The sequence below is a fragment of the Phalangium opilio genome, unplaced genomic scaffold (genome assembly GCF_054372755.1).
Source record: "Phalangium opilio isolate 3A_F unplaced genomic scaffold, DU_Popi_V2 ptg000041l_1, whole genome shotgun sequence".
NCBI classification, from domain to species: Eukaryota; Metazoa; Arthropoda; class Arachnida; order Opiliones; family Phalangiidae; genus Phalangium; species Phalangium opilio.
In genome coordinates, this window is record NW_028324165.1 from 5,249,051 (window position 1) to 5,265,403 (window position 16,353).

The 16,353-nt window shown below is 36.6% G+C and overlaps 1 protein-coding gene across 1 annotated transcript; it reads right to left on the reverse strand.

Annotated features, from left to right (window-relative positions):
* Window positions 1-7,633: 7,633 nt before the first annotated feature.
* LOC149679528 (uncharacterized) lies at window positions 7,634-9,054 on the reverse strand. Its single transcript, XM_089835729.1, has 2 exons — window positions 8,306-9,054; window positions 7,634-8,246 (listed from the first exon to the last, which is right to left on the reverse strand). Exons 1-2 carry the CDS (start codon window positions 8,698-8,700, stop codon window positions 8,045-8,047), a joined length of 597 nt encoding a protein of 198 aa, XP_089691855.1. The 5' UTR covers window positions 8,701-9,054; the 3' UTR covers window positions 7,634-8,044.
* Between the last annotated feature and the right edge of the window lie 7,299 nt (window positions 9,055-16,353).

Genomic DNA, 16,353 nt, shown 5'->3' on the forward strand with positions numbered 1-16,353 from the left:
AACGAGAAGGGGGACCTTATCGTCTAGTGTCATCGACGAGGAATAAATTTTTGACGAGTGTTCCATCATTTCTGACAGATTCTTTAAATCTTTGCCCCAAGTTTGAAATCGCGCGCCTATATATATATATTCCTTCATCAGATACATTAGAAACCTGTAAAAATATTGTAATAGGGCCTAGTCGGCTTTATGTTTTCTTTTTTCAGGGTTAATAACACGTTAAGCTAAGCCTTGGCTATTTACAAAAAGATACACGCATACGAAATGGAAACTTTCGTCCGCGACCAGTATGTATATTTCTCTAACGTGTTGGTTTTATTTGAATTGTAAATACGTAATTGATTTAAAAGGCGACATGACTAAACTAGCAGCAAAAGACCAGGCGTTTGCACGTATCCTACTTAACAGTAAAGTTCCTGGGAAATTTCTGCTTCCTATAGCGGTTTGTTCAGGGCGTTGATTTACAGTCAGACCATAAGTTCCTAAGATAAGTTTGACACGGGTTACTGTGAGTTTGTCATGAAGTGATGTAGGTGAAACTTCATAGCAAGAAGTGATATCTAGTTTATTAGGGAGAAGGTATAAATTCGCCATATTTCCAGCTTTATCTCCAGTCCAAACGTAGGTCCGAGGTTAATCCCCGCTTCTAAATTACAACCAGCATCTCATTGGTTCTTGAAACCTCACGTCAGCGCGACGCGAATGACGAACATTACGTATTTTCCGACTGAGAAGAGGTGAAATAGCCCGGCCTCCTTTTACGTCCCCCTTGTATTTTGAAAGGGGGACTGGGACTATGGCGCGCGAAGACTTAGGCATACCTTATACCTTCTCCCTAATAAACTAGATATCACTTCTTGTTCATAGATTCTCATAAAGTGACGCCTGGTGAATAACTGTCAAAGGCTTAGTACAGAATAATTAGGAAGATGGACTGCAAAGCCGAGCCAAGTGTAGTCTTTCCTCGCTTGTCGTTCTCAAACCAGCTCGAGCTGTAGCATTCTCTAGCATTACGAAGTATAGGAAGTGTTATACTTATGGAACATATCTTATAAACTTATGGTCAGACAGATATTAAAAAAATTTATTTTAAAGAACTAATAATAAAATATTATTTCTTTCCAAAAATTACTTAACTTCGTTACATTCGATTACACTTAGAATAACAGACGGTTCTCAACATTCGAGCAACATTAGCAATGATAACAAAAGTAAATCATGCCTTCTGTTTGTTATAAATAAGTAACTACTAAATAGTAAATGCCAAGTGCTACTAGGAGACTGCTATATGAGTGAGTGTACTAATGAGGCCCCCTGCAAATAAGTTTCTAAAGCGGGCAGCTGCGTAACTATGTCTGGATGCTTTGAGTGAACAAATGGATTTCATCTGGTCTGATCATTTTTCAAAGCGGCTATAGCAAAGCTTACTTTATAAAAATAAATGGGGGGCGTATGAATACTTAATGTCAAGACCTATAAGAAAAAAGTAGTGTAGAAGAAGTACGTTTGAACGTGATTATAAGCACTGGAACTTCAAACCTAAGAGGAAAAAATCCATAATCTTTATTTCAATCAAGGAGTAACTATGAATTTAGAAGTAACTTAGCTGTATATGATTTCAGAATATGAATAGAAAAATCGGGGCTAAAATAGAACCTGGTGTTTGACCACCTTCTTTTCTTAAAGGGAGGGTGAAGTGGAAAATCTAGTAATTTTTAATCGATTCTTTTACCAGAAGTTGATGACTGAGAAGTATTGGACACTAAGGCATTATATAGTATCCATCCCTGCAAGTCAAAATTGCCTATTTCAATCGTAAAAGAGGGTCGAAAGTTTCCTCCCCACTAGGAAAACTATCTAATCTACTGAAAAAAATCCCACGCCGAGAGGCTGTGGCGCTCAAACTGTGGGGCGTGTTCAAAACTTCTTCAGCGCCAATCGTTGAAAAGCCGTCTGGCTAGAACTCTATGAAAATCCATTACAATCCGTGGGCCTAGGACCCCACACTCGTTTGACCGAAATTTCTAGCAGTCTATTAAAACAGCTGTTCTTGTCACCGTTTCTGATTCGTTACCTCAAACCACAGGACACACCTTAAAGTTTCGTTTCTTGCCCGCTGCTGGCGCTTAAATCAGCCTGCCAATTCAAAATGAGGGAATGCCGTAGGTGGCGCGGTGATCGGACCTAATAAGAAGTTGGCTAACAGAGATGGTTCCGGATATGGTTAGAGTTCAATACTTCCCAGGATAAGAAGTCATAAACTTCTGGCGTTACTAACAGACAGACAAACTGATTAAGCTCGATCTTTCTAATTATAACGCTACAACTCAAAGGCAGCCATGTTTTTATGGTCCTGGTGAAATAAATATGGGTCCGACAGTATTACCACAACTTCGCCAGCAAAACTCTCCTTAGTTAATCGCGCGTTTCCCCCCAACATTCCTATTCTTTCAACCATGAAGGAAAAATAATAAGGAAAAAGAGGAGTGGGTCTATACTCATCCAATAGACCTTACCAGAAGGGGGATGGTGTGGGTGATGAAATGCGGTTTATCCTGGTAAAATCTTCTCACCTGAACACTGGGTATCACTGCTTCAATATTTTATTGTTAATACTAGACCCTGTCCTTTTTCCAAAAGATGTCGCCACTAAATCAACGATTAAACGCAAGTTTTCTACCTTTAGTCATTGATAAGCCAGATATAACTTTAAAATATCAACCCTAAATGTATCAGACCGCTTATTTTCTCGCTTGACGGCGCTATGTTGTTTGTTTTGTCACGTGACCATAATTTGTAGCACTAGGGTCCCGATATTTCCAGTGCACTGTTGTGAAAACAAGTTGGGAAACCAAAATAAACCTCTCCGAGTCGAGGTTTTTCTTAAATAATTAATTAAATATAATTGATAATAATTATTTTAATCGTCATTAATTTACCTTAATTCTAGTTAAATCGTTTTTAACTTTATTCCTAAAATAATTTTAAACATAGCTATTGTTGACGTTTGTCACGTGAACATAATTTGTAACACTAGGATCCCAATATTTCCAGTGCACTTTTGTGAAAAAATTTTGTCGAAAAGATTGGGTACGTTTCAACCAAAACGCCTAACCAGGAAAGCAAAGACTTTTACTCCGGAGGCGAAGAGTTTGTACTTCGCATATCATTTCTTAACATTTAAGAACTGTTAATTTTTTTCTTTCAGAGGGGATTTAACAATTTGGTGTTTACAGTAAGCCATACTAGATCAAATTACGAAGTGCAAAAAATGTCCAAATGCATAGATTTTAATTTGATAAGGATTTGACGAGAGAGAATTTATAAGAAATATTTCTTTTGAGTAATTATGAAGTTGGGTTTCATTTTGGCATGTCTGGAATTAATATTACAAATTAGGAGTAATGATGAGGCCCAAGCGGACCCACGATTTTTATGGAGGATGAAAAATTTATATATAGATACTAGCATAAACCTATCATAGGCTACATAAGTATGGGTCAAAAGGAGATTTGCAAAGAACACTCATCCAATATAAAAGGGTGGAGGGGATAGGCGAAGTAATTCTCGTACAGGGCATTTATTGGTGACATCATAAGTTCATAAGTTATGTTCTATAAGTTTGTCAATGGTTGGTCATAAAGTGACGTAGTTTAAATAAGATGACGAGGCAGTCTCTTTAAGTTTGTCTCGAATTGAGAATTCATATTCTATAAGCCTCTACAGCAGACCAAGAATCGATATCTAGTTTACTAGGGAGAAGGTATAAATCCGCCACATTTCTAGCTTTATCTCCAGTCCAAACGTAGGTCCGGAGTTAATCCCCACCTCTAAATTACAACCAGCATCTTATTGGTTCTTGAAACCTCACGACAGCGCGACGCGAAAGACGAAAATTCCGTATTTACCGACTGAGGAGAGGCGAAATAGCCCGGCCTCCTTTTACGTCCCCCCTTGTATTTTGAAAGGGGGACTAGGACTATGGTGCGCGAATACTTAGGCATCTTACACTTTCTCCCTAGTAAACTTGATATCGCTTCTTGGTAGACCAATACTTACGTCTATTATGGGGTTATGATAAAAATTGGGAGCATGACTAAAGAGCCCCTTATGAAAATTGATATCAACTATTAATCTGAGTCGTGCTGTCGTAAAATTATGATGTTCCAATTATGATACTGTTTTGGTGTAGCGATGATATTATTTCTTGGGTTAAATGAAACAGAACGAGAAACCTAAATAGAAATTATTAATTAAAACTTAACGGAAAGGACCAGGCTAGACTTTTTCAGAAAAATAATGAGTATAAGTAGTAAAAAGCGAAATAAAACCTAACCTAAATAAAGCATCAATTAAAAAAATATATTTTGACTCCTACTAGACTAGGGTAATGTTTCAAGGCCCATTCAGAGTAGATTTAAATCTTACGCTCATGTCAATGAAAGTCTCATTGCTCGCTTAATTAGACTGTTCACAACGTAAGTGCAAAGATTCGCGGGTATAGTTTGAAAACTTTCAGTTTCGTCATTCAGTGTCGAGATGGCACCACATCATTAGCACCCTTTCTCTAGCCATAGCTCACTCGATCAAGATATATGAAAGTTTTAGGATTTTTGGCGGTATTTGTATTCGGCTATTTTAGTCTTCAAAAAGTCTTGGTTCAAAAACCACCATGCATGTGACTCGCTCTTGCGTTGAAACGTAAGATTTTACCCAAGTCTGAATGGTCCTTAAGATTTTTTTTTAAAATAAGTGAAACTTCTTTAATTAAATATATAAAAATCGCAATCATTAATAACCCCTAAGAGGGTCTTCATTAGCAATGTCCAATAGGAATAAATCTTAGTATGTTGAAAAAAATTCGAAATTCCAAGCGAAGGCAGCCTCCAATGACTATGCGGTATTTACAAAGCTCCCCATACTTATTAATATGACGTCAACCCTCTGCTAGATGGCACCTCAAAAAAAACCTACTAAAAATTTAGTTTATCCTTGTTGGTTTCTAGTCCAACAGTTTGGAAAGGATTTCTGATATACGCCATTTTTCTTGAGAGTGAACTAATTCTCGAACTATTTCAGAAGTATATAAAACTTACCTTCAAAAGAAGTGTACCACCACAAAGCAGGGTAAGTGCATTGTCATTCTTCCCAACATCGGAACATTTGGAGAAAGGTTACTAAACCGAATCACATACACGATAAATAGTTCCCTCGTCATTATTCTATTAGCGTAATGATATTTGTGGATTCTGTCCCGCCCGAAGACGAGGTTCGTGCGTTAATTGCTGGGGATTTGGTACCAAAACATTATTGTATTCACCTTTCGGTGCGATGCCCATCAGAGGTTTGATAAGCCGGAAAGTAAACAAAAAGTAAAGTGAGCCTGGGAAGAATGACGTTACATAAGTAAAGTGTTAAGTGGATACAGAGTGTCATCCTTCATCTATTATCCCCTTCTGATTACATGTATACGTTAGTAGAAAATTAATCCTTTGTTGCCAACAAACGTGTTTGGTGGAAAAGCGGCAAAACCAATTGTTTGAACTTACAAGAGGACATCTAGGGGTGGTGGAGCGTAGTAAATAGTCCCCATTGTAATGGGCTCCATCTTTCCAGCGGAATCTAAATTGAAGTCTGTACGCATTCTATATGATTGGATAAGCCTTTTCCTTGTTCCATTCCAGACTAAAGAATAGGAACACAAAACACAATAAGAGCAAAAATTGGGTAAAGAAGGGAATCTATGGCATTCTATCTGAAATAGATTTATGCCCAAGCTCTTTCAGTATGTTTCTATATCTAGGATAGCTGAAGGAAAGATTGTCTATACGAAAGACAAACATCTTCTCTGGGAGCCCCATCTGTTGGCCTTATTTCTCCAAGCTTTGCTTTTTCTCAGTCTTTGGATTCGGACCATCGCAGTTGCCATCCCAAAACTTGGTCGATAGACCTATTGGTGTTTGCCACAATGATTGAGTACTTGGTGCTATAGGAATGTAACGATTGAAATGTTTTTCTTTTTGGTTTCAGTATGCATGCACGGTATGCGAGCCAAGAAATGCTAAGATTTGCAATTAACCGAATTAGCTTGTTTATTAAAGAAAGGAACCTATTACAGACCTCAGATGGTATAAATAGTTAAATTTTTTCAGATCTTAAGGTTTAGTGCATGGGGAAATTGAAGTGGAAAATCAAGTGATTTTTTATCGATTCTTCTACTAATTATAAGACCAATCTACATAGTGAAACATCCAGGAAATATCTCCGAAGGATTTTAAAATTAAGATTAGGTTCAGATTTTATGGATAATTTGAAATAAGCCCCTCCGACCAATCACGTTACGCCCTGCCACCTTGTTAACAAAATTCTCGTGGCACGCTCAATGCCGATTGAAATTTAGCACGAGATTTGATAAAAGTGATAATCGTGGCGCGAGATGTAGAGCGTGCCACGAGAATTTTGTTAACAAAAGGGCAGATCGTTCGCGGTTGGTCGGAGGGGCTTATTTCAAATTATCCATAAAATCTGAAACTGATTTGAATTTTAAAATCATTCGTAGATATTTCCTGGATGTTTCACTATCTAGATTCGTCTTATAATTAGTAGAAGAATCGATAAAAAATCACTTGATTTTCCACTTCACCCTCCCTTTAATATCAATGGGAGAAAGATTTCTTCGAATATTTAACATTACAGTAATGAGTAGGGCTGTGCGAGCCTTGAATTTTGGGTTTCGAGTCGAGTCTCGAGTATTGAAATTTTCCTTTATCGAGTATCGAGCCGAGTCTCGAGTACTCGAAACGAGTATCGAGTAGTTGGAAAATTGGTTTCGAGTATTTATCGAGTAATTGGGAATTGATTTTCTAGTATTTTCACAATTTCTGTTAATTTATTGCTCTCATAATAGACATTTGGTGTAATTTTCACCATCGACAACTACTTCCATAAATTCCCAGACGGTATTAGTCTTCTTCCCTTTAAATTTAACTAACTTAATTCCTCATTAATATCTTCTTCGGAATGTCATTCCTCACCGAAGTCATTTGTAGCCATTGTTATACTTCGCGCAAAGTTCCAAACGAAAATACCCAATGAGCACTAATGTGCGTCTGTTAACCAATAAGCGTGACTTTCTTGTAGATTTTTATAGCTACTACATCCTATTTTCAGAGTTGAAGGCTTTCCAAAAGCAGGTTCGAGTATTTATCGAGCCTTGGTTTGATACTCGAAACTTTTTTGAGTCTCAGAAAATCTCTTATCGAGTATCGAGCCGAGTACTCGACTCGATACTCGATCGAGTACTCGAGTCTTATCGAGTACTCGCACAGCACTAGTAATGAGTATTTGTGGCAATTATGTTACTTATGATGTACGAAACTTCTTCTAACTCGTGATCGATGCATTAAACGCAATAGAGACTATATAAGGAAGAAAATGTAGCAAACAAAGTCTAGAAAATGAAAAATTGAAAGTACTTCGGTTATCCCTAACCCGATTTCGAGCCAAAACTATTTTTAACAATGAAAACGAGATTGTTACAGCGGAATAGTCACCTTGAATATAACATGGACAATATTAAGTATACCAAATAAAAAAGCTAACACTACGGGGTTGAGACCGTGACCCTAGAAATTGTGAAACGTTTTTCGCACGTATTTCTGATAGTTATGGTCTGCTTATACACTAAAGTACATACATGTGTATATCATACTTGATTGCCGAATTTCGGCTGCGAATGTAAAGTATGAGTGAGGAATCACCACTGCTTTTCGATGCATATACCAGACATTTGAAACTCTACCAGAATTTCCGTGTTTTGCTACTGATAATTTTACTAACATATTTAAATGACTGTTTAGTGATAGTTAATCAAATTCATATCTTAATTTCAAAACTATCCCCTATATGTTAACGAGTGAATATAAAATGACGTAATACGCAGTGATTTCGTTTGTTTATCGTTCGAAGACGAAAATAAATTGGTGTCTTATCTGGAAATTCCATTTTGTGTTCAAACCTATTTAATATTCAGTGTTTAAGGGAGTTAATTGAAGATTATTTCGGTGATGACAACTGCTACTGTTATTGACAACAGCGTGAGAAGCAAGTTGAAAGGAACGCTGACGCTACTCAGGTCCAAGGCTTCGGTGCTTTGCGATGGTCTCTTCCATTTGAACTGCTCAATGATATCACGTAACCGTGGTTCCTGATTCTTGAAAATTTTCTTTTCGAACATCGGTTCCACCCTGAAATAAAACTGGCGTTATAAGGCTGTTAATCATTTCATGATGAAATTGTTACTGACATCAGTTGGGCGTTCAATTGTGGTATGCTTCTGATCCAAGAGGTGTTGAAAATGTAGTGTTTGTAGTCGAGTTTAAGAAATTGTTGCGAAAAGTAAAATCCATCTTTACTCATGACGAGGTTTTTTGAGCCACGATAATCATATTCCAACGTGTGAATCATCAATTCTGTGTTTATGATCAAAGCTTTCTCGCCCGAAAGAATAGGAAGGTACGAATCAATTCCTCTGAAGAAATCGACCAGTTTCTTCTCATCGAATGCGTCTAGCCAATCCTTAACAACTGGGTCTTGGGCCGCCTGATACAAACCAATTTCGTCAGGCTGAATAATAGAGGACTTAACTCGGGAAAGACTATTCACCCAATTTTTGATATATCGGAGATCAACAGGGGACATAAATGTTGGTTTAATTCCCGATTTGATCAAGTCCGAGAGAGAGTCGATGAAGTTGTAGCTTTCCGTCGAGAAGTCCGTACGCAAGTAACAACCCAAGAAGAACAGAATGAAAGTCACTCCGATAAGCCACGACGAAGCGAGCAGACGACAAGTTATGTGGGGCAGAACAGCAGGAATCGCTACAAAACAAAATTATCCTTCGCTTTAAGTCTGATTAAAGCAACGGGCATCTTTCATAATTAAGGGGGTTAGTTATATCTCCTATACGATGGTGAACTCATTTAAAATATTAATAATGACATAATTGCATACGTTCGGCGCACAAGAGTGACGCGTGCTCCCAGACATTTTCAAGAGTTTCTTGGGTCATTTTCTTCGCAACATTCTTGGTGGGCACCGATTTGTATTTGTTCGTTACGATGGAGTGAATGGCCAGTAAAAGTGACAGAAGGATCAAGGTTAAAGTGATTAAAATCACCACCTGAATTAATCAAGAAGAAAAACTCAATGAATTCGGTATATATCAGGTAGATTGTTATTGAGAAAAATTTACTTCGGTGTCCATATTTAAGAAGGACCAGAAAGGGACGTGACTGTCACTTTGGGGCTGGACACGATAATCAGCTTTTTTATTCCAACGGGTGGAGACAGATAGAAATGGTCCAATCGAGTACGGAAAAAAGAACTCGACTCTTTAATAGCGATAACCTGAGATTTCTAAAACCGTCGTAAGTGTTAATTGCTTTTTAAATAGGTTCAGAGTTTTTCAATATTGGCCGTAAAATCGAGGTAAAATCGTATACCTTGAATAAATTTGGATTTTTGTATACATTACGACGGTCATTATAAATATTTTTTTCGAAATCCAGTCTATAAGTCATCAGCAAAATTTAATTACAAGTATGTTAACATTGGTTTATAGCAGTCTCTAAGCTGGGACAAGAAGTGATATCTAGTTTATTAGGGAGAAGTTATAAGATGCCTAAGTATTCGCGCGCCATAGTCCCAGTCCCCCTTTCAAAATACAAGGGGGGACGTAAAAGGAGGCCAGGCTATTTTGCCTCTCCTCAGTCGGAAAATACGTAATTTTCGTTGTCATTCGCGTCGCGCTGACGTGAGTTTTCAAGAACCAATGAGATGCTGGTTGTAATTTAGAGGCAGGGATTAACTCCGGACCTATATGTTTGGACTGGAGATAAAGCTAGAAATTTATACCTTCCCCCTAATAAACTAGATATCACTTCTTGGCTGAGATTCGTTTCTGAGAGTTCTTAGACGTTGCGTAGTGAACTCAGGAAAACGTTGTCGTAAACTTCAGTTACCAAACAATGAATTTGGCGGGGGTGTGCGAATAGTTCGTTTCGACTTTAGTAGTAGATCCGTAATAGAATCAAAAGCTAATTACCACGAGTAATGACATCGTTGCAACGAAAATTTAATAAAAACACAGTAGAGAAGTCGATAGGAAAAATTAAAATTAATGTTTCGGTTGTGTCTCTCAATTAGGGTAGAGACGGTGTAACAACAGGCAAAAAACATAGAGACAGACACGGTCGATACAGAACCTTTCCGGGACATACGTCACTCGGAGAGGTGAAAATCCCAAACAATCGTTTGTATACGATTATTATTAACAATAAAAATTCGAGTTTTTCAATTTTCGCACACCCATTTGCTCGAAGGAGACAGCGAGGGTTTGAGCATTAAGTCGCTATTTGGTTCAAATTATAGTGAATCAAAATCCAAATGTGAAATTTACTTTATGTTGAAGAATCGTTTTAAATATTCTGCCATGAAATTTATTGGTTCCATATCGAACCTCTGCTTTTGACAAGAAATAAAAGTTTATTTGACACTGAAAACTCGCTTCATCAACGACAACGATTTTGATAAACTCACCCCTGTTGGTATCGAACAATTAATAGTTGTCTCATTTGCGTACCTTTAATATTAAATTATTTTTCAAATCATCGAAAACATTTAGGATTTGAAAACTTAAGTTGTACCTACCTGTATTTAAAATATCGATCATTTCCAACAAATTCAATATCGTTCAATGCCATCCTATCATGGACAAGTATAAAGAGTTGGTGAGACAAAATTCGGGGTCGGTCATTCATGAAATCCCGTACGCTACCCGTGAAATCCAATTTAAGAAATCCGAAATCAATGCTGATTTCGAAATCAAATAAAAAAATCCGAAATCAGCAACGAAATCACAAAATCAGTAAAGAAATCATAAAATCAGTAAAAAAATCACAAAATCAGTAAAAAAATCACAAAATCAGTAAAAAATCACGAAATAAACATAGAAATCACGAAATCAGAAGCGAAATCACAAAATCAGGAGCAAAATCAGTAAAGAAATCGTGAAATCCATTACAAAATTCACGAAATCCAAAATCAAAAGAAATCACAAAATCCGACGAAATCACGGGGAAAAATCTCAAAATCCGAGGAAATCACGCGAAAAACCTCAAAATCCAACGAAATCAAGGGAAATATCGCAAAATCAGTCGAAATCACGGTAAAAATAGCAAAATCCAACGGAATTACGGGAAAAATCTCAAAATTCGATGAAATCCATTGGATTTTATCGAATTCTGAAATCAAACAAAATCCGACGAAATCAAATGAAATCCGATGATATCCGACGAAATCAAACGAAATCCGACGAAATCAAATTGGATTTCGAAATCCCGTACACTTTTTCCTAAACGTCCGACCCCTCGGAGAAAATGGTTTTTCAGTAACAGAGAAAGTGAGACTAGACGATAGAGTTTGAGTTGAAGCAAGTTCAAATCTCTGACTTGAAACAAGACTATCTAAACTGAAACATTATTAAAACACAAGTGTATGTTTTTGCTTTCCTCTTAATCCTGCATGGTAAGCTGTCAGTAATTTAAAAGCTTGATTTTCAGCTAGTTTTAGATAATTGGCCGGAATCGAAGCTTTAGATTTGATACGTTGCACTTTGGAAAGTTTTCTGGTTAAATCAAAAACCAACCTTCACTTGGAAGTCCTATAACCAAAAAATGGACCGAATTATTCAATCAAATCACTACAACTTTTTAATCTAGTATTTCTTCAGTATTAACGCGCAATAATCACCCCAAACGCACATTGGGTGACGCGTCTCTACGCACCCCTTGGCCTGCGCTTTCTTAATCTGCTTTCTAAAACTGCAGTGGATTGGGTCAATTTAATGAAATCATGTAGCTTGGCGCAAGAACGAAAGTTAAATGGAGTTCTACACTTTTTCTTTAGCGGCGATTTAAAGCCGGAGAATCTGATCAATAATTTTGCTAAGCAACATTAGAAGAGTTGGACATGCGATAAATTAACACAAGAAAAAGTCGGTTTTCTACGAGAATATTTACCCTTTCTGAGATTGAATTCTACTATAGTTAGCTTCGTATTATTTACCGTTTAAAAACCATTACGCCGTCGGTGTTTCAGTAAAACTTAATGCAATTATAGTTCATGGAAAATAATAGACTTGGTTTTATTTGATAAACTTTTAAGTGCTTTTAACAAAACAATGTAAAGAAAATTCGATATCAGGAAACAAAACTTACTTCGTTCGTTCGCTTCAATCCAAGGTTTTAGGAAACGTTCTCGACGTTTCTAATTTAAATCTACTTTTTATTGAAAAAAGTTATAATGTACCGATGCAATTCCGTTTGATCAGCCCAAAACCAAAGAAGACCATTTATAGCTTTCAGCAGTTGGCATTGTTGGCCTCTACTGTTCAACCTTGCTATATGACTTCAATTATTTATGAAATTGTTCAAAAGAACTAAGTTATTCTCAAAATTTCAAATATTTATTTTCTATGGGTGTTCGGGTAGAGATTTTTGGATTTCGATTTGGGATCCAGTAACCAAAAATCTGCTTGCCGGTTATCAGGGGGGAGGAGGGGTGTACTCAATTGGTTTTTGGGTATCCGGGTAATAAGACTTAGCCAAAAAATAGTTGTCAGGTACCAGTAGAGCATTTTAAGTTACAAGAAAGTGATTGTAATGGGCTTTATTGAATATTGATTACATCGGGGGAGAAAATTGTGTTTTTTAAAATTGAAAAGGTCACCTTTTATATGGAATTCGAGAGGGGCACGCTCGACATTTTTGTTAGTTTCGGCCAATCATCGATGAACTTTCGTGTGTATTTGTGAAAGAATGGCGCTAGTTTCGAGCCTGCCGCTCCCTCCTCTTTTCTAAGAACTTGATAGAAGCATCTGTTTATACAGTATATATTTTCTTTTCTTAGCAATTGTAGGGTTAAAGTTTTATTGAATGTTTTTATAAACTCTATTTTTCTGAATTTGGTTCTGAATTTTTTTAGGCAAATTTTCTTGAATTTTAGATTTTAGAATATTCAAGGCCTATTTTTAACTAGAATTTTAAGGTAAGGTTACTTTTAACTTTACTAGAAACATTAGAGTAATTCTAGTTAAATTTTAGATTTTTAAAAGTGGATTTACAATTTTGTTGTATTACATTATAAATATTTATGTTCAATAAAAGTTTAGTGTCAAAATAGTTATAGCTCACTGTAAATATTTATGTTCAATAAAGGGTTAGTGCCAAAATAGTTATATTACACTATAAGTATTTAAGTTCAATAAAGGGGTAGTGTCAAAGCAGTTATATTACAATATAAATATTTATGTTCAACAAAGGGGTAGTGTCAATATAGTTATAGTACACAATAAATATTATGTTCAATAAATCGACAATGTCTTAAAATTACGTTTAGCAACAGTTTTTACACTTAATCAAATTGAAAATACACATAGTACAATCTTCTTGAGCCGGGAAAATGCTACTTATACTACAATTGTAACAATTTTATCCATAGTACAATTTTTAGCCTACATGAATATGCCTGAAATAACCGATAATTAACCATAAGTAACATTTCGCAACAAAAAGTATGTCACTAAATGAGATAGGTTAACGAAGGTCTGTTTCTGAGTACAACATCATTTCCGCCAAACCGACGTGTTTTTTGTCAAACACTGTCGTAGAAGTGATCACTGGTAAGGTAAAACCAGTTGGTATAAACACCAAGGAGTATAATATGGTTTTAGAGTTAAATGGAACTTTCTTATTCTCTTTCCATGTAAATCCCCTTGGGATTAAGTATTGCGGATATTTGAAATGTTACGCTTATTTGTGATTATGCAGTAGCGTCGCTAGGGTTTGAAATTTGGGGGGGGCTAAATCTGGGCAAACTAGTTATTATAAGAACTTAATAAAAAAATTGCATAATAATGGGTTCATTGGATGATGTGTAGACCTTTAAAACTACATAATTTTGTGTCAACGTCAAATTATTCCAATTTTAAAGATATACAGCCCTTAATTGATAAAACGGAACCGATTATGAAGGATTTTCACTCGTCTTAAGTTTATTTTTAGCTTCGGTTAGCTTTTAGTCCACACTATTGGGACTCCCTTCGAAAGAACATGAAACATTTTACTTGTCTCCATCTGTTCTTTTCTTCAAAATTGTACTATTTGATATTGAAATTCATCTCTGCAGAGATGAAACTTAACGAACCTATCATTATAATTTTTTATATATTGCTAAAGAATTTTAGGATGCTAACAGCAATTTTTTGGTAGGGTTTACGGATTTTTTTGGGGGGGCTAACTTTGGAATTTGGGGGGGGCTATAGCCCCCCCAAAAAAGGCCTAGCGACGCCACTGTGATTATGCTACTTATTTTTTACGAAACTTCTCTTAACTCACGATCGTTGGATCAAACGGTTCAGAGACTAAAGAAGGAAAGGTAGCAACACCTAGTCTGGGCAATAAAAAATAGAAAATGTTGTGGATAACCCGACCTCAAGCCAAAACGGTGACCCTAGAAATTGTAACGTTCGTTCTTCGTACGTATTTATGATAGCTATGGACTGTAAAATACACTAATCTACATGTGTTTCTCACACTCGATTGTCGAATTATGTTTGTGCTCATAGTCAATGATTTATCACCACTGCTTTATCTATGCATATTCCTTGACCTTTAAACACTACCTGAATATCCATGTTTCTGGACTGATAATTTTACCAAAATATTAATATGACTGTTTAGTGATAGTTAATGAAATTCATATCTTAATTGTTTAGTTATCACGAATATGATCACCTATATGTTAAAGTTTGGTTTCAAAATGACGTCATACTCGGTGATTTCGTTTGTTAAGTACAGTTCGAAGAAAAATCAATGTGTTTCTTGTTTAGGGAATTCCATTTCACGTTCTAATCTAATAGTCAGCGTTTTAGGGAGTTAGTAGAAGAATATTTCGGTAAAGACAACGGCTACTGTTCCTGACAACAGCATGAGCAGAAAGTAGAAAGGAACACTGACGCTACTCAAGTCCAAGGCTTCAGTGCTTTGCAATGGTCTCTTCCACATGAACTGTTCAATAGAGTAATCTGACTCTAGTTTCTGATACTTGAAAACTTGCTTCTCGAACATCGGTTCCACCCTGTAATATTACAGGCCTTAAGGCTTTTAATCGTTTTTTGTTGAAATTCTTACTGACATCAGCTGGGCGTTCAATTGTGGTATGCTTCTTATCCAAGAGGTGTTTAAAATGAAGTGATTGTAGGCGAATCCAAGAACTTGTTGCGAAAAGTATAAACCTCCTTTTGCCACGATGAGCTCTTTCACTTTGGCATTATCCACGAAGGCTCCCAAGATCATAATCATGGAGTCTGCGTCTATGATCAGAGCCCTTTCCCCCGATAAAATAATATTAAGCGCATCAACCAAATCACGTTTGGCCAAGTTGCGCATTTTTTCCTCATCGAATGCGTCTAGCCATTCCTTAACAACTGGGTCTGTGTCCGCCTGATGCAAACCAATGACGTCAGAAGAATAGAGAACTTAACACGAAGAACAATATTCACCAAATCTTTAATATAATTGAAAGGGCCGTCGTGTATAAATCCAGGCGCTATTCCCGATTTGATCAAGTCAGAGAGAGAGTCGATGCAGTTGTAGCTTTCCGTAGAGAAGTCCGTTCGCAAGTAACAACCCAAGAAGAACAGAATGAAAGTCACTCCGACTAGCCACGATGAAGCGAGCAGACGACAAGTAATGTGAGGCAGAATGGCGGGAATCGCTACAAAACATAATTATCCTATTCGCTTTACGTCTGACTGAAACGACGGCCTACTTTCATAATTAAAGAGAGGGTGAAGTATAAAATCCGGTGATTTTTTTCGATTCTTATGCAAATTGTAAGATCAGTCTGCATAGTGAAACATTCCGGAAATACTTCTGAATAATTTTAAAATTCAAAGTAGGTTCCGATTTTAAGAATAATTTGAAGTATCCCCCTCCGACCGATCGCGTAACGCCCTGTCTTTTTATTAACAAAATTCTCGTGGCACGTTCCGTGTCGAATGAAATTTATCTCGAGATTTGATAAAATTTGCGCGCGACGTGACAATCGCGGCGCGAGACAACGGAGAGAATTTTGTTAATAAAAAGGCAGGGCGTTACGCGATTGGTCGGAGGTCCTTATTCAAAATTTTCCTTAAAATCTGAACCTAATTTGAATTTTAAAATAATTCAGAAGTATTTCCTGAATGTTTCTCTATGCAGACTGGGCTTATAATTTGCAGAAGAATTGATA

Bases quoted from the DNA above. Each gene is read 5' to 3' on its own strand.
- LOC149679528 (XM_089835729.1), bottom strand. From the start codon at position 8,700: ATGTCCCCTGTTGATCTCCGATATATCAAAAATTGGGTGAATAGTCTT. The intron at 8,247-8,305 runs GTCAGTAACAAT...GTTTTATTTCAG, and splicing joins CAATTGAACGCCCAACTGAT to GGTGGAACCGATGTTCGAAA.